Source organism: Actinia tenebrosa, unplaced genomic scaffold (assembly GCF_029948245.1).
Source record: "Actinia tenebrosa isolate PJP-AT-01 unplaced genomic scaffold, QUT_ActTen_1.0 PGA_scaffold1__47_contigs__length_23844297, whole genome shotgun sequence".
Lineage (NCBI taxonomy): Eukaryota > Metazoa > Cnidaria > Anthozoa > Actiniaria > Actiniidae > Actinia > Actinia tenebrosa.
Window position 1 is genome coordinate 20,146,801 of NW_028292578.1, and position 22,908 is coordinate 20,169,708.

General features: G+C 36.4%; 3 protein-coding genes across 5 annotated transcripts in view; 2 read left to right on the plus strand and 1 right to left on the minus strand.

The window, feature by feature from the left end:
• Nucleotides 1-7,760, plus strand: part of LOC116292645 (melanopsin) — a 37,114-nt gene extending 29,354 nt beyond the window's left edge. The window contains exons 4-8 of one of the 2 annotated variants that reach the window (XM_031699997.2): nt 3,815-4,028; nt 4,225-4,463; nt 4,765-4,939; nt 5,529-5,939; nt 6,160-7,760. In XM_031699997.2, the coding sequence (XP_031555857.2) occupies nt 3,826-4,028; nt 4,225-4,463; nt 4,765-4,939; nt 5,529-5,939; nt 6,160-6,163 (1,032 nt within the window). In that variant the 5' untranslated portion in view covers nt 3,815-3,825 and the 3' untranslated portion in view covers nt 6,164-7,760. Of the gene's footprint in view, nt 1-3,814; nt 4,029-4,224; nt 4,464-4,764; nt 4,940-5,528; nt 5,944-6,159 lie in introns of those variants that run through there. The other variant, XM_089032375.1, reaches the window with a different exon arrangement.
• Nucleotides 1-7,861, minus strand: part of LOC116292642 (uncharacterized) — a 34,529-nt gene extending 26,668 nt beyond the window's left edge. For both annotated transcript variants that reach the window (XM_031699993.2, XM_031699992.2), the window contains exon 1: nt 7,823-7,861. The gene's annotated coding sequence lies outside the window, so the exon portion shown is untranslated. The remainder of the gene's footprint in view (nt 1-7,822) is intronic.
• A 3,297-nt stretch (nt 7,862-11,158) lies between these two features.
• LOC116292644 (melanopsin) lies at nt 11,159-22,151 on the plus strand. The gene is made up of 6 exons (XM_031699996.2): nt 11,159-11,185; nt 13,411-13,473; nt 17,856-18,069; nt 18,208-18,446; nt 19,244-19,418; nt 19,907-22,151. Exons 3-6 carry the CDS (start codon nt 17,864-17,866, stop codon nt 20,334-20,336), a joined length of 1,050 nt encoding a protein of 349 aa, XP_031555856.2. The 5' UTR covers nt 11,159-11,185; nt 13,411-13,473; nt 17,856-17,863; the 3' UTR covers nt 20,337-22,151.
• Nucleotides 22,152-22,908: the final 757 nt, after the last annotated feature.

Consider the following 22,908-nt stretch of genomic DNA (forward strand, 5'->3'; position numbering starts at 1 on the left):
ATATTGTTCATCTTATTGTACTAACGACCTCTTTCTAAAGCGCAAAGAGTAATAATTACAAATTTTTATTTAGGGTAACAGGTTTGTTGTGGCTGTAATTATTTTAACTTGTTTTTTGTTGTTGCTGTTCAAATGAAACCTTTCTTTATCCAGGGTGTGACTTAGGCACTGTTATCCGATCTGCAATGGCTTTTTTCTTCAAAATTAATTATATTTTGCAAACAAATATATTTTTTATCCTTAATTTTAATTAGAAGCAAAAGCAAAATACGCAAACGAAGAGAACATATAAATAGGAACTCATAAAATGTGAATAGGCGAGCAATGCCCACGAAGACACCGGATACAATCAACCAAATGATACTTTAAGTTCTATAGTCGTCTTGCGCTTAATTGTTTTACAGGCTTAGTCAGCGATTCCCAGGGAAGCTATAAAAACTATTTTCTTTGTCTCGATCAACGTCAGCAATTTAACTCATATATTCCATGAGCAATAGTCGACCGTCGATAGGTCATAAAAATTGTTTTTCAGTGCTCAGTTGAACTCTCAGGAAAAAAAACAGCTCATTTATTAGTGATTTACTGAGCTATTACAGATAATGTTCTAGTTTACTATCATGTCTTACGAAGCGCACCAAGTTGCTCCCAAAACCTGGGGGGAATCTTCATATCCTGATCGAGGAAGCGATAGACTATACGCTTTTCGGGTTCATTTCTGGCAATTAAACTCCACCAATTAGCAGCCAGCTAAGCTCTATTAAGCCCCTCCCCTCTCTCTCTCTAATAAGGCTCTTTAGAGGAAGAAATTGATTACCCCCCCCACTTCTCTCTTAAGCCTCCTCCCCTACAAACACACACACACAAGTGAATTAAAATTTTGAAAATAACTTTAACGCTGCACACAATACAATTAAAATCTCTATATACGAGACCATTAATACTCTCGATATTACTTTTCACCCTCCCCCCCCCCCCCCCGGCGATTAGAACTTAATAGAGGATTTAACGTATAAATTTTTTGAGAAAGAAATAATGATTTGATAATAAAATGCTGATATTGAAACTGAGATCGGTATGTTTCTCATGTTATTTCTCAATTGACACGGTTTTCTTTGTTATTCACGAGGCTTTATTTTTGTTATAACCCTCGTTATAAATGCGAGGTCAATATACAGTCAATGTCATTCGTTGTCCACCGAAAAAAGACATTTACACATTTAGACTAAAAGTGTGTTTCCTCGAAGGTTCTCGCATAAAACAAATGCTGAAATACCATTCTCCATCTTAAGTCCTCACTAAATGGTCGGGGCATTCTGGATTTTCGATTCACGAGTTGAATTTTACATTTAAAGTTCAGGCTCACTTTAGTCTAAATGTGTAAATGTCTTTTTTCGGTGGACAACGAATGACATTGACTGTATAGTTAGTTATTAACCCGGTTAATAACTATGTATAGACCTCGCATTTATAATGAGCAACATTTGATAGAAAACCTTCTCAATAGACCCTTTCACGGTTTCCGACGCCATATTGTTTGGGAGCAAAATTACTAAGGAGCGTAGGGGAAAGAGATGTTTTTTCAATGTTTTGTGACGTTTTTGAGCCGATCGAGTCATTCTTGTCGAGGCAAGATTTTTCTTACTGTCAAATTGAACCAGTATGATGGAGTCTTACTGCGGGCCAAACTCGCAAACCCCAAAGCCTCCGTCTCTCTATGCACCAGTGTTATGCTGGCTCCATCGGCTCAAAAACAGCACACAAAATATTGAACAGAGGATTCTCCATCTACAGGAAAAGTTTGGTCTCGAAAATTTACCTCAGAAAGGAAATATAACGAAAAACGTATCTCTTTCCCCTACGCTACTTAGTAATTTTGCCCCCCAAGCAATATGGTGTCGGAAACCGTGAACGGGTCTATTGATAAATAAAATACTTAATTACCTCGAACGTCAGAAATAAGCCTATACATGGCCTGCGGCCCTCGGGATGTATATGGCCTATTGCCTCCGTTCTCGGTGATTAACTCTTACTTAGTTCAAGGCCGCTAGCCAAGAACTCGATAATCGAGATATCGTTGGCGCTGGCATAAATCTTCCACCTTCGTATGCATTTTGCTTTACTTTCGCTAAGTCACAGTAGCGAATGGACGTGCTACCGATCCTCTCGTACGATAAGACGGGAAACGATAAGAGAAAGTCTATCATACGGCAGAGTCTAAGATTTCCGTCAGTTCTAAGACAAAGTGTGGCTGAAGTTTGTAAGTGTGTAGAATCAGCAAAGCAAGCCGTGAGAAACTTTTTCATATACATATACTTGTTTTATTTACCTTTTTCTTATAATTAGCTATCTTTCTCTGGACCGAACACATCGAATCGTCAGAAAAATAAAGATTGTCGCGATATAGAACTGAATTATCTCAATGCTTGACTTGCATTTGCATGCCTTGCGATACGTTAGCTTATCACAGTTGCTTCTATCTTAAAATCATATAGATATACGTCACGGTTGATTTTTCAAAACGCATTCCACATGGAAAGGAGTGACCATGCGTACTTACTCAACAATGAGACAGGCAACATACTAGGTCTGCTGGTCATAGAAAGGGGTTAATCATCTACGGTCTAGGTGCCGACTAACCTCTCCCTTAGTCTTCCGCCGATCTTCCTGATCAGGCTGTAATTCCTCCCAGGGATAGCGGTGTTGGGGTCGAAATCTCTGGAATAGCCGTAAATGCTTTGCGCTGCCATACGACGCTTCAGCATTCGGGTCTGGGAGTATGGGCTCCGATTATTTTTTTATTCAAACAAGAATGCATTTCCCAAAATTTCGTAAAGGATAAGGAATTAAAAAGGAAAATAATCCTAACCTAGTGAGATAATTAATGAATTTTTAACACCTTAAGAGATCATTGAACCCTAGTTAAATATTCTCTAGACTATTCAAGTTCACAGGAAGAAGAAAAATCCAGGAATTACAGCGCCTTTCATAATTACGCGACCTCGAAAAATTTGGCGCCAGCCCAAAACACTGTATTGGCTTCCATCAATCAAACTCACGATAACAACCGAAATCAAACCGAGCGAACTGATATCAATGCAAAACTAAGTGATTTTAGTAGTCTAAACTCTGGAACCATATTTTTTGCTATAATCTTTCAAAAACTCGCGATAACAACCGAATGCAAAACGAGCGAATTGATATCGAATTGATATCAATGCAAAGCTAAGTGATTTTTAGTAATCTAAACTCTGGGTCAATTTTTCGCTTATCTTTCAAAATGAAAACAAGTGCTTAAGCTAACAGCCGGTGGGAAAATCTCATCGACCCAGCAAATGCTGTCTTGACTTTTTTCACACTTATAATTTATAAGTGTCGGTAGAGCAATAAACTAACAAATGCGGCGCGTAGGTGGACCTACTTCCTATAATTGTTCCGGTTGAATTATTCACTGTTTTTCGATGTCTTAAAAACGGCTTTTTTAGTGTGCTGATTGATTAACTATCCTTATAACGACAAAAGAGTGAGACGTGGAGAAAGTGTTTTAGTTAAGTACTCCCTTGGTGGTGTACATCTAGCGATCGTAAACAGCTTAAAGAAATATTTGTGCTTTTGCGTTTTTTGGCTAAAATACGAAAAATCACATTTCTAACTCATTATTCCAACCTAAAAGGCAACAAAATTGTTCGACATTGAATATATTCAGGTATTTTTTTCATACGAACTACATCCTGGACGTCACCGGTCAACTGAATTTTCCTTTTTCGTTCACTTTCACACTCAAGTAAGCGGGTTTTTTTTCGTTTTTTTTTTCCAGCAGGATAAACCATGACTACTAGCGACGAACCTATGAGTAAAGGCTCGTACGTTGTATACGGAACAGTCATGTTCTTTATCCTTTGTCTCGGTATGGCGGGAAACCTTCTGACCATCCCAGTACTTTTACATCGAGACCATCGTCGGAAGAGCATCACTCCACTGATGTTGAACGTGTGCGTTGTGGATATAATCTTGTGCACGGTTGGATACAGGTACACTCTCGTATTCCCTCCTTCTCCGTCTCTTGCAACTCGTTCTGTTCAGTTCAGCTCTGTTCTATGTTATTCTGTCCTGGCTTTGGGGATTCTCAATTTTTTGTCAGATCGTCTGAGATCGTCATTGATGTCGGATGGACGAAGGGATGGATACGTAAATAACCATGAATAATCTCTATTTTACCACTCACAGCGTGGCTGTCTCCTACAACTTGGCAGGAAAAGAAATGAACAGAGAAGATAACTTACGGTGTGGATGGCTGGCCTTTATTAACTGCTTCACTGGAATCGTCGCCATCATAACACTCAGCGTAATGAGTTTCATCTCATACCTCGGGATTACTCAGGTTAGCACCGCAGAATCAAGTCGAATCCCCAAAAAAACAATGATGATCATCATTGGCTCTATCTGGCTGTTTTCGTTTGCCATTTGTAAGTATACTTTCGTTCTAAATGCTTATTCTTCTTTCTAGTAGTCCCTTTGCTTGTCCCTTTCCGTACCTTTGCATCGAAGCGACACGAACGGGACGAGCTTGCAATGATAGAGACATGTGAATTATTGTCCAAGGTGTTAAAAATTGTCTCTATCATTGCAAGCTCACCGTTCGTCTCGCTTCGATGCAAAGGCACGGCTTCCTTTCAAGATGGCGCAGGGAACTGTGAAGGGAACTATTTTTGATTATTCTTTTTGACAACTCGGTTTTGAAAGCGTTCATTTTGTGTTATTTTGTAGCTGTGCCACCGGCCTTTGGATGGAGTTCGTTTGTGCCTTTTGAGAATGGCATCAGTTGTCACCCCGACTGGGTGTCTCAAGACACCTCTGACCAGGCTTATATTGCTCTACTTGTGACTGGTGGTTTCTTTCTACCTCTCATAACCCTCGTGTACTGCTACTCTAAGACTTACAGGTTAGTTGAAGTTATTATTCGTGTCACCACAATATGTCATTCTTAAAAAATGTCTTAAAATGAGGTGAGATGTGACGTGACGTGACGCGAGGTGAGATTTGAAGTGACGTGACGTGAGATGTAACGTGACGTGACGTGAGCTGTTGTGAGGTGAGATGTGGTGAGGTGAGGCGAGTTGAGATTAGGTGAGGTGAGGTGAGATGTAAGGCTAGGTAAGAGGTGAGGCAAGACAAAACAACGCGAGGTGAGATGAGATGACGTGGGATGGGGCGGGGTGAGGTAAGATACGTAAGGTAGGTGAGGTGAGGTGAGGTAAGGTAAAGTGAGGTAAGGTAAAGTAAGGTAAGGTAGGTGAGGTAAGGTAAGGTGAGGTAAGGTAAGATAAGGTAAGGTAAAGTAAGGTAGGGTAAGGTAAAGTAAGGTAAGGTGAGGTAAGGTAAGTGAGGTAAGGTAAGGTAAAGTAAGGTAAGCCGGTAAGGTAAGGTAGGTGAGGTAAGGTAAGGTTAGGTGAGATGAGTTGAGAACCGTAAAGTAGTTGTCCTTCTATGACGTATCAATCAATCATGAGAAATTTTTCTTCATCTTCAAGATACATAAAAGGCAACACGTTTCCAGTTTCTGGCTCTAATGAAGCTGTCCTCACCCGCCAAATGGAAACCCAGAAAAGAATGATCCGCATGACGGTGGTGGCTGTCATCCTCTTCTTCATCAGCTGGTCTCCCTACTGCATCGTCAGTCTCATGGCTACAGCCTACGGCAGACCCATCCTGAAAGGTGGTATTTCCCTCGTTCCTGAACTCATGGCAAAAGCATCGGTCGTGTACAACCCTCTGGTTTACACCTTCATGAACACCAAATTCAGAGTGACCTTGAAGAATGTGCTCAGATTGAACTACAACGCCGTCAACCCGACTAGCAGCGATGAGATTTGTGATGCTTCGGTGACAGATGTTGGACCGCAAACGGAAAGCGGCGTCGTCAAAGTGGACAAGTTTTCAAGGTAAAATTTGCAGTAATGATTCCGCAGTCAAACGGTTCGATGTTTAATGCCCAAATCTAAAGACCCTTCGTTTAACCCGGTATTGTTAAGCTTGAAAGAAACAGTTAAGAACGTCAGTAAAACTTTGACAACATGACTTATGTCCAGACTAATGTGTGTCACTTATACTTTCCTTTCTAATGCTTTTTTAATTTTTTCTTCTTCTTCTTTTTCCTTCTAGATAATCCTAAAAACTTGCTTACCTCAAAACATTCAAACTTTATATCTTCTGCCGTGGTAGAAAGGCGAGCATCTTTAAACCGCGAACTGAATCTCGTAAAGATTTTCAGTTTTTTAGTTAAAAGTCGAAAAATTTTCAGTGTTTAATAGAAAAACGAGTTGAATTAGTCTTCTCGTAAATGTAAAGCATAAATATGTCTGAAAAACGAGCCAGCTGTTAAATATTGGTGAAAGCGCCAGCTTGCCTCGTGCTTTCCGCTATAAAAATCTGCCTATGGTTTCAAAATGAAAAATCTTGAAGGTTAAGAAAAAATATCTATTAATCAATTACCCAAAGCCTAAGGTTCGTTTACATTGAATGCATAACTTTTTTAATGTTTGTACTACTATGCTTGTACCTGAAAACCCTCGACCAATTTTCGTGTTGGATACGAAGCAGCCATATTTGTTTTATTCAATGGGTTGGCGCATGCGCATATACACCACGCTTTTCAGCCCTGTTGATTTGCCATTTATCCTAATTAGAAAACTTTGTAGTGGGTTTCCTGTGTTGGTACTAGATCCTTTAATTGGCTTCATGTTTTCTATAGCTCGGATTTAAGCTTGATATCCAAAAAGCAATATACAATCAATACAAGTGTTCGCTTTACCGGTGTACGCGGGCCGGAAAGTATATAATGGATCAGTTGGAAAATATCTATTCAACACACGACATTTAGGAGTCGTTTTAAGCCGTGTTTGAAATTGATAATTCTTTTCATTCTCTCCAGCTTCGAAATCTTCAATATAAAAAAGTATTAAAAACCGCTTGATGCAATAGCGTAATCTACAATCAGTCTCCTACGAAGTCGCTATTAGTTTCGTCACGCAACGCTCACTCCCCAAAGTAACGGTTGTGTTTGGGTAAAGCACCCGCTACTTAATGGAGTGAGCATCTCGTGGCGACACTAATAGCGGCTTCCTATGAGACTATCTAAAAATCTAATGATATAATATATCGTTCTCATTTCATGCTAAAACGTTTAAACCAATAACATCAAAACGTGACCCTAACTAAGAAATGAAGATTGTCAAGTTTTTTGTTTTTTTTTTGTTTTTTTTTTTGTTGTTTTTTTTTTTGTTGTTGTTGTTGTTGTTGTTTTGTTTTGTTTTGTTTTGGTTTTTTTTTTTTTTTTAATCTTTTCATGTCTAATAGTCGAATAAAAACAAGATAAAACAATTATTGTCTAATATTCATGTGTTATGGTGGAAATAAAATCTCTCATATCAGCCATAATGCGGCAAGTTTTTTGTCGAACAATAAGACCCAAAATGGCCGCTTCTAATTTACACATTTTTAAGATAAAATGCTTTAAGAGGAATAAAACATGTCAATGGAAAAAAGATAACATGAATAAGAATTATGTGAAGAACTTGGGTCAAAAACGTGATTTTCTTTAAGAAACAAGACTGGTCCGTAAAGATCAGCAAAATCTAAAACTGATATCTGTAAATTAATCCCTTAAACCGTGATAACCTTTAACAAAAAAACAAACTCCGTAATAACTTTTAAAAAAAGAATGCCACACGGCATGGAAACCTCTCCTGCTCTCTCACTTTTGGGCTTTTTTGGGGTAAAAATGATACACTGATGAAATTTGAAGAAGTTTAAATATATTAGTTACCTGCCTGATGTGGTACACCTTCTCGTGCGACCGTTGGCCTCACCGATTATGCAATTGTTACGAATGATTACGCAATTTATTACATCCATTTTGAAATCACAAGCAAATCCTGCAATCTGATTGGTTCCCTGCAGCAGTGATTTCAGCATAAATCGCACGATTTTGAGCTCTAAATTGCACGATTTTGCACATCAACTGATATGAACCAATCACAAGAGAGACATGTCATTTTCTAGCCAATTATATCAAGGAATCCATCTGAGTGTTGGGCTCAACGCTTCTTGCGAAAAAAAAGAGCCACGACTCAAGAAAAATTTTCTGAAGAACGATTTTACCGTCAAAAGTCGTAAAAAAAAGACTGAAAAAGCCATAAAAAGGACTTAAAAAGACCAACTGATCACTTAAAATTGTCAAAGCATCTTTGTAAAGTAACTGCTTAAGTAAGTTGAAGATATTACAGCGAAAAGCAGTGGGGAAAATGCAATCGGCATCTTTTGAATGTGACTTCTTGGCGATTGATCGTGGAAAGTGGTTTCATTTCAATCTGTAAAGCATAACAACACATCGACGAAAATAGTCATTAAAAGAAATTTTTCTTAAGAAGAAGATTTTTGCTGAGCTACGTGACTTCTTAAGGACAACCGAAGGACTAAACAACCTTTGATTTTTGCTGTTTTGTCGGCACAAGTGTGATCTTAACATGTTGAACAGAAATCGTAAAATACAAGCAGTGAGCATTGTCTGTATGGACAACAGCCGGTTCATTACAACCCTTTTGGGCAGGATTGTTTTGCTGTTTAATGTAAGTAAACGATTCTTAATACATGTAATGCCTTTTGGTCCTATATAAATTCATTTTAGTTTTGGATTAAAAGTGTTGGTTTTCAAAATGAGAATCATTGCTCGATCAGTATAAACAAGTTTTCTTGACAGCATATTTGAATCGACTGCTTGTAGATTGTAAGTCATATCGGTTTAACTGGAAAAAACGTCTTTTTCAAAAAAGATTTCAAAATGGATATAATAAAGTGGTAATTGAACTTCGTGTCGTGCAATTTTGGTCTGAAATCAAACTTGCAATTACAAATCGCACTCCCGCTACGCGGTCGTGCGATTTTGTAATCGCGCGTTTGATTTCAGACCAAATTGCACTCCACTCAGTTCAATTACCATTATGAATAGAGGCTGCAATGTAGTTTCAAAGGATCGTTTCAATTTGAACCTTGCATCCTTGGATGCTTCGTGTTTGACTAGTGATGGATGAAAAGTCGTTATACTGTAAGAGTGAAGATCCGAGAACACTTTTTTTTGTGACTTTTTCAAAATGCATGCGTACTTTGAATAATGTAAGTCATCACTTGAGCCAATCGATTGAAAATAAGATTTGTTTTGAACACTCGGTGTATTTGAACTCAATGATTCATTCCTCTTAGAGGGTTTGAAAAGTTCAGGAAATACGCTCTGGAAAAACCCCGAAGTGTTCGCGGTTCAAGGGTCCTCACTGTAAAGATAGGAAGGAAAAAAAGTCAAACAAAAGGGCGCAATGTTATTCAAATTACGCAGAGAAAACGATAAGTAAAAAAAGGAGGAACTTACAGTAATGCCAAAGAAAACAACTTGAAGTTCTACTAAGTTTAGATTTTTTTAAATCTGTTTTTAAAGCAGACCTATTCTTTTTATATGTTATCGCAAAAATTTAGTTAATTTAACTCGTGGAAAGTTGATTGACTGAAATTACTTAGTACTCGGAGTTGTTGATTGAGTTTTTGTAGTTTGAACGATTTGTGATTCATAAGTGAATGGAAATGCTGAATTTCGGTATTATCCTAAATAATTCCCCCTCCCCCCCCCCCCCCCCCCCCTCCTTTTTTTAAATTCCTTTTTTAACTTAATTCTCGAAAATAATGTTTAAGGTAGATGTTCTGAGAAAATTACTTCCAAGCTTTCAAGTTGCCTTTCGAGTGGTGCACTTGGTTTCCATGATTCCGCCATTTTTCTTTCGAAACATTATCATGTTGGTAATATTCAAACTTTACTCGTGCTACTCGGGACATCCCCTTTTTATGTTCTTTATAGGCCATTTGCAACAAACAGTCACGTGCTTATATATCACTTTGCTAACAAATCGAATAAGGCAAAGGTCCCTTGGGGAAGGCTCTGCTGGATGGCAAACAAACTTTAAAATGCTTCGTATCTTGAAATCGAAAATATCTTACAATCGAAAAAAAGTATTTTTAAAAATGTCTATATGAAATTAGTAATCCAGCAAAAGTTATTTAAATAAGGAATTCCGATCTTTTTTGGCTATCTAGTTACAGTCATGCATGTGATTACGTCCTGCAAATTGTGGCCTATTTCAGTAAATTCTGTGTAAAAAAAAAGAAGCTTTCTTAGGAAGTTTTCTAATTACTTTTTGCTTAAGCAGTCAGCCAACTTAATGAGTAAATACCTAACTATAACCGGCTACTTATCAGAACTCCTACTTAACAACCTTACTTACTCACTCACTCACAAATTTAATTACTTACTTACCTTTGACTTGCTTTCGGCATTAGATTAAGATGCTTGGTCATTTGCTTTTAATGTTCCGTTAATTTCCTTTGCTATCTTTTTCTTTTCTTCTTCCTTCTTTCTTTCTCTCTCTCTCTCTCTCTTTCTCTCTCTCTTTCTTGATATTATCAATTTTTCATTACTTTTCTTCTATGAAAAAGGGAAGACATGAATTTTAACTCTCGTGCTTCAGTCGCTCAAATATTTATCTAAAAACGTGCCAACGTCATCAACTGCCTGATATTAAAACAAAACGTAAACATTCATTAAGAAAATGGGAGTTTATGATCTTCAATTCAATCAAACAAGCGATTTCTAGAGTTACTCTCAACATGCATTATCTGGAACATCTGCATTAAGATCAACTTCACTCCGGACGGATTGCTTAAGTGTTTAAACAATTTAAGTGAACTTGAGAAATGAAGCCTTTACCGGCAGTATCACGTAGTAAAATTTTAGGAAAATCTCTTAAATGAATATCCGGGTGGTTTTACAAAACCTTTTTTTCTTCTTTCTACTTTTGTTACCGTGTGGCATGAAAATCTGACGACTCCATTTTGATTATTTCCATTTTCTTCTTATAAATAAACTAATCGAGAAATTTATCTTCAAAATTGTTTTATGTTTTATCTGCAAGTCGTTAAACCACAAAACTAGTTAATTAAATTTTCTATTCGTGAAAGAATCCACAAAAACACTTGAATTAACCCATTCAAACGAAAGATCTTCAAATTGTATCATCAGAAGATATCTTCACACATCTTCGAAAAACAGAAAGAACGAAACGTGATCGCTTGTGGACTACACAAAAAAGTGAGTGAATTTATTACGCAAAAACGTAAATATTTGTTTCAATTTAGTATCCCTTATCTACTTATTTTCTGTTTTGTCGTGAATTTTTTTTAAAAAGTAGCGGCAGTATTAAACATAATTACACAAAACAGTTTGTTTTTCACTGTTTGTTTTAAATATTGCATTCGTTATCTAGATTTTTTATGTCGTTATACATAACTCTTTTTTTAAACTTTTCGGATGTTTTTAAAGATTTTATTCCTCTTAAGTGGACTAGCGTTCCTTACTGAAGTGAATGCTCTCTCCCTTGTCAAACTTTTGGCACGAAATATCGCATGCTAGATAATTCCCAACATTCCTGGTTAACTCACGTACAATTTTAAAACTTTCAATAAAAAGAAAACATCAAATACAAAGAAATAAAATTACGAAGAAAGACTCGATTGTTTGTTACCCTGTTTTTTTTTATGGCTTACTTAATAAACGTCCAGAAAAGAACGCTCCAAGAAAGACAAAATACATCAAAACCATGATTGTCTAAGTACAATTTCAAAACTTTCAATAAAAAGAAAACATCAAATACAAAGAAATAAAATTACGAAGAAAGACTCGATTGTTTGTTACCCTGTTTTTTTTTTATGGCTTACTTAATAAACGTCCAGAAAAGAACGCTCCAAGAAAGACAAAATACATCAAAACCATGATTGTCTAAGTACAATTTCAAAACTTTCAATAAAAAGAAAACATCAAATACAAAGAAATAAAATTACGAAGAAAGACTCGATTGTTTATTACCCTGTTTTTTATGGCTTACTTAATAAACGTCCAGAAAAGAACGCTCCAAGAAAGACAAAATACATCAAAACCATGATTGTCTAAGTCATCACGAAAAGTATCTGATTTTTTTACCTGCAATTCAGTTCCTGTCTCGTTTTTTAATCGCTCATTTAAAATATTCATAAAAGAACATGTCAAAAGACAAAATGCATCAAAATGATGATTGTCTAAGTTCAAGGATACTGAATATCTGATTGTTTACCTGAAATCTCCTGTCTTTCTTTATTTATCACTCATTTAAAACGTTCAGAAAAGAACGCTTCAAAAGATACAAAATGACAATTGGCCGGGAGCTCTTATCTAAGTTCAAGGATCATTGAATATTGCCTAACACGTTCTTTCAAGATTATGCTATTTTTGTCGTCGTTTATTCAAAACATTTAATAGCGCGAGTTGACGTGGCACAAAAAGACAGGTTTTTTTTTTTCTTCATCTGCACAGCTGCATAATCCTTACCTTTTGTTTTTGGGATTCATTAGAGACTTTTTTCCTCTCCAGCTTCGCGAAAATCAACTTCTGAATGAGTCAAATTTAATCCGGCGTCGGCAACTTAAACATGAGCTTCTTGCCCGAGAGAACAATTTTTCCTGCCAGCGGAGCTCATTTATTTTGACGAAAAAAAATTTAGTATTTCCAGTAGGTTTTTAACAACAACATGAACTATAGGCCAAGCAAATATTAGAAAAAAATTCATTACTATATCAAAAAGTAATTAAAGTGTTTTATCTTCTTTTCGGTTATTTTGCTTGTTTAATTAGTTTTTGTGTTTGTTTTGCGCTGCGATTCGTTCACTCTTTCCGGGTTTCTTTATTTATGGGTTTGTTGATTTTCGTTTGTTTCTTTAATTATCCTTCCATCCATCCTTCTTTCCATCCATCCATCCATCCATCCATCCATCCACCCACCCACCCACCCAACCACCCAACCAACCACCCACCCATCCATCCATCCTTCCTTCCTTCCTTCAATCTATCAAGCAATCTATCCATCCATTTATTTAGTTATTTATTTGTTTGTTTGTTTGTTTAATTCATTAATTTATTCATTTATTTATCTATTTATTTATTCATTTATTTATTCTTTTATTTATTCATGATTCGTTTGTTCAGCAAGTCTGTTTTCCCGCCGTTGTAGAGCGTATCCGTTTTCCAAGAGGTCTTGCGCATGCGCGTCACCAATATCCACATCTTTACGTCATGTTGAAAGACACTGTAATAAGGTCTTATGCTGAAATTATGATGTATATATAGTAATCCCAACAGTAAATGGTCGAGAAATGCATCGGAACACTCATATCCGGGATAATATCGTAAAAAAAGATTATTCGAAAGTTAATCCACATTAAAATAAAGTGAAGTTTATGTCAAAATTTCGTAATAAAGACGATATCTTGTCGTGTTTTTTATTAGTTTATCGAGATCACAGCAGGACAACACTGAATCCTCAACCTAAAATTTCACCCAGTTTAATAGGTAAGTATATTTCCTCATATGTGCAATTTGGAATTAAACATTTTATGGCCCCGGAAAAAAATGCAATTAATCAGAATTTCTTGAAGAAAAATTAATGTTAACTAAGCTTACCTTTATTCTCTGTAACTATGTTCAAGTTTCTTTCATTTTGATAACATTGCTCCTTAAAACATTTTCTTTTTCTTGATTTTTCTGATGATATTGCTGGGGTTTTTTTTCCTAAGTAATATTTGACTATTTTTCTTTTCGCTCCCCGAAATATTGAATATTTTTTATTTTATGTTTAGTTGTTCGAGCTCGTGCGAGATGAGCCAGCGCCTACGTTGCTTGAAACGCAAAACGAAACCGTTATAGACTGAATTAAAATTTTTTACTTATTTGTTTCTAAATATTACTTGGGGAAAAAGCCGTTCTTACGGTTTCCCTTTCTTTTTATGTGCGTAGCTCACTTCACTGTTCAAAACTCGCGGAATTTTCCTGGCAAATGGAAAACTCAGTATGGCGTTTTAACGGCCTAGCACCATCGTTTTCTCGTTTGCTGAACTTCAGACAGCGTTTTAGAAGCTTTGGTTCTTTCGTGTTTTTTCTCTGACTGATAAAGAAAAGCTGAAAAATTCCACGTTTTAAAAAGACTTTATTTTTTATATGTTAAAAATTCACTAAATCGTCAACACTTGATATAAAACAGATTAAGATGATTTTTTTTTCAATAATGAGCAATAATTGCAAAAGGCGCCAAAACTAGACTTTCGTATGAGTTTTGATTCCAATTTTCGTTTTGGGTTAACACTCAAAACCTTTATTAAACAGTTAGAAACTGATGTACCATGATAAAATGCCTGTTTGAAGCGGTATTTTCAATTGTACAAAGATGTTTTGTTGCATTTGTGTTAGAATGTTGCTTTGTCAGGCTTTTTCATAGAAAATATATGGGAAATGAGCAAATGAAGCCCTAAACCTCATTTTCGATTCAAATTTTTGCTTTGGGTTAACACTTTGATCCCACTTTCATCCGTCATCTCTACTTCCAAACAACTTTCTGAATAACGAACTTAAATATCATAATATTGAAAAGCTTGTCTGCCGGTAATCGAAGCGATCAGAGAAGGAGGATATTTATACAGACAAATCGGAAAGTTTATGAAAACAAATTGATCCGCTTAGAATGAATAATCAAAAACTAAGACTGAAGACGTGGCATGCCATTAAATGGACTCCTCTAAAGTTACCTTGAATGCCAAGCTAACGTGGAAGTACAAAAATACCTGACAAACTCCATCGAGAAAAAGTGGAATTTCTTTTGAGTTTTTCACGTTAGCTGTCGCATCCAAGATAATTTTGAGAAGGGTCCATGTGTAATGCCCGGCGCTATGCACATTTGTCACTGCATGGCCATGGAAGCATTGCGCAGGATAAAACTAGAGAAGCCGTATTTCACTGCAAAATTCCATACTGAAAACTAAGCGATTTGGAAAAGAAGTTTATGACGTAAATAAACCAGAATTTAAATTATTTGATAAGAGATGATAGACTAACATATCGCAAGATGGCGTAGAAGTGATTTTCATCTCAGTGAGACGACGAAGAAATGATGCGATTTGTAAGCAAGATTGTGATTGCAAAATATGTTGATTAAATTGAAATTAAAAAAGTATAAGAAAAAGGATAACACAGTAAGAAAAAAAAGGTTCGTAGAAAAAAATACGCTGAAAGTTTTACTCGCTTTTATTTTAATAAGACTATCTTTTTTTCTTTTTTTTTTTTTTTTCTTCAAAAATTAATCAGAGAACTAGGAAAAATACGGAGGTTGGAATACCTGTGTGGTTTGTAGTCCGAGTCCAGCAGTGATCAGCGATAGTGTTAACTTATTAGCGATGCTATAACGTGTTCTAAGAATCTAAACATTCAATAATTTGACATCGAAAACATATGACTTGGAAGGTTAAAAAGAAGGACGCATGCTTACAAGGTGTGGGGGAGGGGGGGGGTGCTTAGATTTGGAAAGACAAGAGACTAGTATAGGAAAAAGTGTCGGGGGGGGGGGGGGGGGGGCTAAGATTGGAAAATATAAAAGACTAATATGGGAAAAGAGAAAAAAAAATTTATAGCCACCAGTTCCCGTATCCGCGGTCCCTGGTTTATGATGCTCAGTGTTTTGACGTGAGTAATTCTTAAAAGAAAATTATCTCAATAGATTTCTTCCTTAACGGATTTAAAAATGCCATTAGACTTTGGTCGACTTTTTCTCTTACTATTCATTCCGTTCTAAACTTATAAGACTTCTTCTTTTGACACTTTCTGTATATGTATATACGTGTTACTTCCTACTCTAGAAAGTGCTTACGTCCATTAAGATGTTTTACGTCTTTGGCGATTTAATTCCAGGTTTTCTCAATATGGCGTAGAAATTGGTAACAGCTTTATGGATATCCTTAAATGCCATTCAAAAATGAGACCGATTGTCTCGTGAATCTGTCAGGTTAAACATTCAGTTCTTGGTCGATACATTCAGTTCTTGGTCGATACATTAAATATTTATTAATGAACCGATAGGCTAATTGCTTTTAACTTCTCGCTCGTGGTGTTAAATTTACATTACGATAAAGTTCATTTTCGCGGAAGAAAGTACAAATATTTTGATTGAGAAAAATTATTTTTTAGATGCCTCCTATGGCGTGGTATACTTTCGGGTTTATAAAATTTATCGGAAAGGCTCAAAAACCGCCTGGATGTTGAAATGCTTATGGCATAATAATATAAAATATTACAGAGAATATCAAATTTCAGAAGATTAGTTAGTAAGTAAAACAGGATAAATAGCAAACGTAACCAAGATATTAGTGCCTGCGGCTAAGTGCCAAGGATGTTCAAAATATATAAATATAACATATTGGAGAAATTAAAACAGTTTGGGGTCGAGGGACGGAAATTTCATTAAAGGTATAAAATTATTTAAAATATGCAGTTTTATTAAGATCTCTTTGTAACTGTTTTGTTGTTTGTTTTGTTTTTTTTGTTTTGTTTTGTTTTGTTTTGTTTTTTCTTTTTTTTTCTTTTTTTTTTTTTTTTTTTTTTTTGTAAATTGTCCTGTAATAAAATAAATTATTTTTAAAAAAAGAGATCTCTTTAAAAAAAATCTGTGAGCTTATCTAAGTCAGGAAACGGCTAACCGCTAACAGATGGAATTGGAATTTAGGTTGTTGGTTTTCGTGGAGGGAGGAAAACCAGAGATCACGGAGAGAGGCGAGGCCCATTCCCAATCAAACCTTTGTGAAAATTAAAGTAAAACTCACACTTTTCAACTTAAGATTTCGTTCAATTTTTGTGAAATAGTGGCAGCGGTTTTTACTCTCGTTCCATCCCCCTAAGGTCGGAGAAGTAAAAGGCTGCTAAAGAGACCCCTCCTTAGATACATACCAAAGAGCGTAGGATGTTTCTTCTCATAGCTCTACTTTCACATTATTTTGTTGACATGTAGAATCCTTTTCACGTCCTGATAACAAAATCTTATCGACAAAAAATCCTACACGTTTGATTCTAAGTTATATTTCAAGAAAATAGCGTGGAAAAGGACAGATAGAACATATTATCGATCGACATTGCGCAAGATGATTTTTACGCCGCCCCTTAACAATTATTTAGAGCCAATCAGCAATTAAAGATGCCGAAATTAACCAATCAGAGATTCATTAAGGGAAAACATTTAAGTGCGGTACATTCGTTTCGTCGATGAAGTTTCTTATGAATTTGAAATAGGAATCAATAACTCTATATGTTTATTGCAGAAAAATATTCAACTTATGAAAAAGGCAAACACCTCGGGTTAAACCTTCCAATCTTAATTGAACATTCCCTAAATGAGATCACTAATAATTCGATCGTTTTACACCTAATTTTAATCAAGTTGAGGTGAGTTAAAGAGGAAAAATAATTTGCAGCAATTTTCTAAAAGAAATTTGAACAAAAAATTTTTAATGATCGTCGTTTTTTTAACACTAATAATGTTGACGTAAAAGATGAATATATAAACGCTGACGTTGTCAAAGAAAACGGTTTGAAAAATCCTTATCGAAATGCATCGTAATACGCGGATTGTTTCAGGTATATATTAAATTTAAAAATTATTTCTTACTTCGACGTCTGTTTTCGTGATTGTACCTGATAGGTAAAAACTGACAACACTGGTTAACTTTCCTTTTTTTTTTTTTTTTTTTGTTTGTTTGTTTGTTTTTGTTTGTTTTTTTGTTTTTTGTTGTTTTGTTTTTGTTTGTTTTTTTGTTTTTTTTGTTTGTTTTGTTTTTTTCTTTTGTTCTTTAGTGTTTTTTTTTTCTTTTTCATTTATATTTACAACGTATAAACTGTGAGCTTCTTTTTATTCTCAGGCTAAACCATGACGATAAGCGACGACGATCGCTTGAGCAAGAGCTCGTACGTTGCTTATGGAACAGTCATGTTCTTTATTCTTTGTCTCGGTATGACGGGAAACCTTTTGACCATCCCGGTACTTTTACATCGAGACCATCGTCGTAAGAAAATAACTCCTCTGATGCTGAATATGTGTATAGTGGATATAATCCTGTGTGCTGTTGGCTACAGGTACGCTCTCGTATTCTCTCCTTCTCCGTCTCTTGCAATTTGTTCTGTTCAGTTCAGTTCTGCTCTACTCTCGTGCCTCTTTGCTTCTCTCCTTTCTTCTAGCATTTTCCTTTGATTTTTGTTTCGTTTCCCTTATAGCGTTTCAATAACTTACAACCTGTCTGGAACAAAAATGAGCTCCGAAGACCGCTTTCGCTGTAGCTGGATTGCTTTCATCAACTGCTTCGTCGGAATCGTTGTCATAGCAACACTGACCGTAATGAGCGTGGTTTCGTACTCGGGCGTCACCACTATGAGAGTGAGGAATACAGAGTCAGGTTTTTCCAAAAAGAATTTTTTTATTGTTGCCTGTACTTGGATATTTTCACTCGTTTTGTGTAAGTAGCTGTGTTCATTTGGATATATGCCAGCTGATCTGAGAAATGTTAGCCAATCAGAATCGAGAAGAAAAATTGCAAACCTGAGGTGTCACTTTTTCTCTTGAAATTTTGAAAATTAAAAGCATTCCTAATAAGCACTTGGTAACAATAACACAATAATGAATGAGTTTTATATATTTTTATTGCAATCACAAGCATGTTTTTATTTTCTGATGGTTAATTTTTGACGGCTTCACGACGCCTCACTTTTGCAGTGACTTCATTGCGACGTCACTAAATCAGATCAGCTGGATATTTAAGGAATATAAAACGCGTGCGCATGTCTCTGAACTGTGATATAAACACGCCGGACACACCAGGGGAAAACGTTTGCGCATGCGTACACTTCAGCGAGTTTTCTAAGAATTTTGAAGAGTTTGAGCGAGAAAATAAATGTTTGTTTTCTCCATGTAAACAAAAAAGTTCGAGAGTATACTTTTGTCAGACCAAGATACTATTAACAAACACAATATGAAAGAATTAGTCTTAAGTTTCAAGCATGTACAATAAGTTTTGGCATTTTGTGAAGTCCAATTTATCAGGCATGTTTGAAAGTCAAAATTACTTATGTTTTGACTAATTTGCATACGGATTCAGAGCATGCGCAGACGTTTTTCACTCGTAGAAGCCCCATGGTTCAGCGCGCGTTCTTCGGTTACTAATTTTGCGCGCAACCTCGGAAAGGCCGGCCAAAGACTAGCATTATATTTCCTACTTTCTTTCTGATATTTTCGTTCCCTAATTCTATGTTGTAGCCATCCCACCGGCCTTTGGATGGAATTCATTTGTGCCGTTTGAGAATGGCATCAGTTGTCACCCCGACTGGGGGTCTCAAGATCCCGCAGACCAGGCTTATATTATATTTCTCGTCATTTTTGGATTTTTTTTGCCACTGACCATCTTGTCTTACTCTTATTTCATGACCTACAGGTAAGTTCAGAAATTTTTTATGTGGTTATCTAAAAAAATTAAAATTTGAACTCCATCTCCGTCAATCTGGATTTCCGCACCTTCGGTCTGAATCTGGATCCGGATTTTGATTTCGCTCTGGATCTGGATTCCACTATCGATCTGAATCTTAATCCGGATTTCGATTTCGCTCTGGATCTGGATTTCACCTTCGATCTGAATCTTAATCCGGATTTCGATTTCGCTCTGGATCTTGATTCCACTATCGGTCTGAATCTTAATCCGGATTTCGATTTCGCTCTGGATCTGGATTCCACTATCGATCTGAATCTTAATCCGGATTTCGATTTCGATTTTGGATCTGGATTTCACTTTCTATCTCAATCTGGATTTAGGACTCGCTTTCGATCTGGGATCTGGATCTGGATTTTGATCTCGAATGATTTCGATGTAGATTTTGAGCTAGATTTAGACAATAATATCGGTAACATTTACCATATTTTTTCAAGTTTCATCAAGAAAAACGCATTCCAACAACCTAGTGCTTCCAACAGCGCTCACATCCGCCGAATGGAAAGCCAGAAAAGAATGATCCGCATGACGGTGATGGCTGTCATCCTGTTCTTTATCAGCTGGTCTCCCTACTGCATCGTCAGTCTCATGGCTACAGCCTACGGCAGACCCATCCTGAAAGGTGGTTTGTCCCTCGTTCCTGAACTCATGGCAAAAGCATCAGTCGTGTACAACCCTCTGGTTTACACCTTCATGAACACCAAATTCAGAGTGACCTTGAAGAATGTGCTGAGACTAAACTACAACGCCGTCAACCCAACTAGTACCGAAGAGATTGTCCAAGATGCGTCAATCACTGGAGACGGCACCTCTGGACCAGATCTGCGGGCACTTAATGTTCAAAATCTCGGTGATAATCGCAATTGAAATTTTACGGAGCTTTTAATTTGTGGCATATTTTTGTTTCAACTCAACTGATACGCATTAAAAGATGGAATAAATCAAAAATTAAGATCTATGACTTATCCTTCACTTCAAGAAAGTAGAAATAATACCACTTTGAAGAAAACTGCAGAAAATATCTTTGCAGAACTCGAATAATGTCACGCTTAAAAGCTCCATGGCTAATGGGATGGTAGCTTTGATTCATCTATAAATCTAGCGTCTGCAGTGCGTCAGGACGTCGAGACGTCAGGAGCCTGTAAAGACTCCGCGCTGATCGCGCATAAAAAAAACTTGCGTGCTTTAATAGTCAACCTTTTGGGCCATGCCATCCAGGCCATGCATTGATATCATCAATGCTCAAAAGTAAGTAGACGCTAGAGCAGATAACAAATGGATGCAGTGAGACTGTATTCGTTTGTCATGCCTTTATCTACAAACATTCTTTTTTGCATATCGTGACATACAAGGGTGTCAAGTCAGTTTGGTTTTCCTTACAAAGATGTAAATAAAGAGGCATAAATACTTCCTCCTCCCTTAGAAAAAAGCCTTGAAATGCTCGATACTCGATATATGTAGTGACTATTACTAATGATAATTTATTATTTATATTGCGCATGTTTTATAGGGAGATGCGCAAACACTTTGTTTAGCATACATGCAAACAGGCAATAGAGGTTTTGCACCATGACGTGACGGCAGCCACGTTAGATGGCAGGAACAATACAGTCGCTTTACATGGGAAAAAATTCAATTCACAAGAGCAAAGGGATTTTATTGGTCAAGTCCTGTAATATGACAATAGGCTTTTTGCAACAAACGCTCACGTGCTGATATATCACTTTGATAACGAATCAATTCAGCTCAAGGTCCCTTGGGGAAGGCTCTGCTGGATGGTAAACAAACTTTAAAAAGCTTCGTACCATGAAATCCAAAGTATCTTATAAGAGAAAAAAAAGTATTGTTGAAAAGGTTTTGGTCACGACATTAGCATTCCAGCAATAAATAAATAAAGTCCAATTTTTTGCCATCCAGTAACAATCACGTGTCAATCTATTGCAAAAAGCCTATTAATAGACCTCATTACCTCGGACGTAATGCTTTCCTATTTTAGACCTCGGTGTAATTTCATAGAGTATCATTTCTTTGCTTAACAGTTGTGCTTGAGAAGATCCAGATATATGGATACAACTCAAACAAAGAATCTTATTCTAAAGGAATGACACGTGGTCGGAAAATGGCGACAAAAGCCATGTTAGAGATATTTAGTGGAGCATGCGCAGTAAGAATTACAGAGAGTTGAACTGAGATTACCGCAGACCGTTTCTTCCTTACGGCGCTATTGCATGTATTTGATTATTATTTATTATTATTATTATTAAAGTACACTCAACAAAATTACTCGACTCTGATTGGTCGAGAGGAGTACAATTATAGCGTTAATTGTAATTGTTACCGAATTAAGTCGCTATGGAAACACAGCCAAAACAATGTCAACAGCGGCAAAAAAAAAGCTGTAAAAACTAATAAGAACTAATCTTTTTTATGCATTTCAGTTGCGCGATGGACTGAAAATCGGCAGCCAAATAGACAAAGATGAACGGCGTCGCTTCGCATTTTTTACTGAAATTTTGTTGAGTGAACTATCAACAAAAAATCGCACAATCTTCTCGTACAATTTGGAATTAATAGACACTCGTAATGTTTTGAAAGTTCTTTAATTGCACTCGCCTTTAAATTGTACTCGAGATCGTGCGATTTCCTATACTAATTAATTATTTAATAGCTTATTTTTTAATCTTACTTATTCAAAATAAAAAAGTAAAAGTAATGGGAATCACGTGAAATCTTTATTAAATTTACAAACTCACAATAATCCATAAAGCTGCAGTTCTCTTTTTATGATCAGATTTTTTCTCTGTTTTCTAAGCGACATTCCTCCATCGAAAAACATTTCTTTTTCCATTTCCTCACAAATGGCAAGCCTACGTCGATTGAAAATTATTGGTCTTGGGAAGATAAGAAAATTTCCGTCGTTTTCGTTTGTGAAGCGCTCGGCTCTGCCACGTTTTTCTTTATCGGTATTTTTTTTATTCATCGCTTTGCGTTCACATACCTCGAATGTTGTCCTTCTGTCCTTGCTCTCTTTTCGTCTGGAAAAGAAACTGACTGGCAGACACAAAAAAGATAATCCTTTTTGCGGTCTCTCATAATCACCGCTAGTTTCTCTTGTGTTGTCGTTATCTTTCTCCTTTTCTTCTTTAAACTTTGTTTGTGCTTCTCGACAAACTACTTCATCCATTTTCGTATACTGTGGTGCATTAATCTTCAAGATATTTTCAGTAAAAATTATTTGCTCGATATACCTGAATAGTTAACACTTTTTTGTGTGTGTGTGTGTGAAACTTGGGCAAAATTAAACTGGTTCTTGGCCTCGTACCTGTTACGCCAAACACTAGTTCTTGAGAGCCAGTAGATACTTATGATGTAAAGAAGCGAGTTCTGTGCATGCTCGAAACAACAACCGTTTCCAATCTCGTATACCCAGAGCCTTTAT

What these genes read in the sequence shown, in the direction of transcription:
- LOC116292644 (XM_031699996.2), top strand. Translation starts at nt 17,864, where the DNA reads ATGACGATAAGCGACGACGATCGCTTGAGCAAGAGCTCGTACGTTGCT. An exon ending in GATATTTTCACTCGTTTTGT is followed by an intron (nt 18,447 to 19,243) that starts GTAAGTAGCTGT and finishes TCTATGTTGTAG; the next exon opens with CCATCCCACCGGCCTTTGGA. An exon ending in TCTTATTTCATGACCTACAG is followed by an intron (nt 19,419 to 19,906) that starts GTAAGTTCAGAA and finishes TATTTTTTCAAG; the next exon opens with TTTCATCAAGAAAAACGCAT.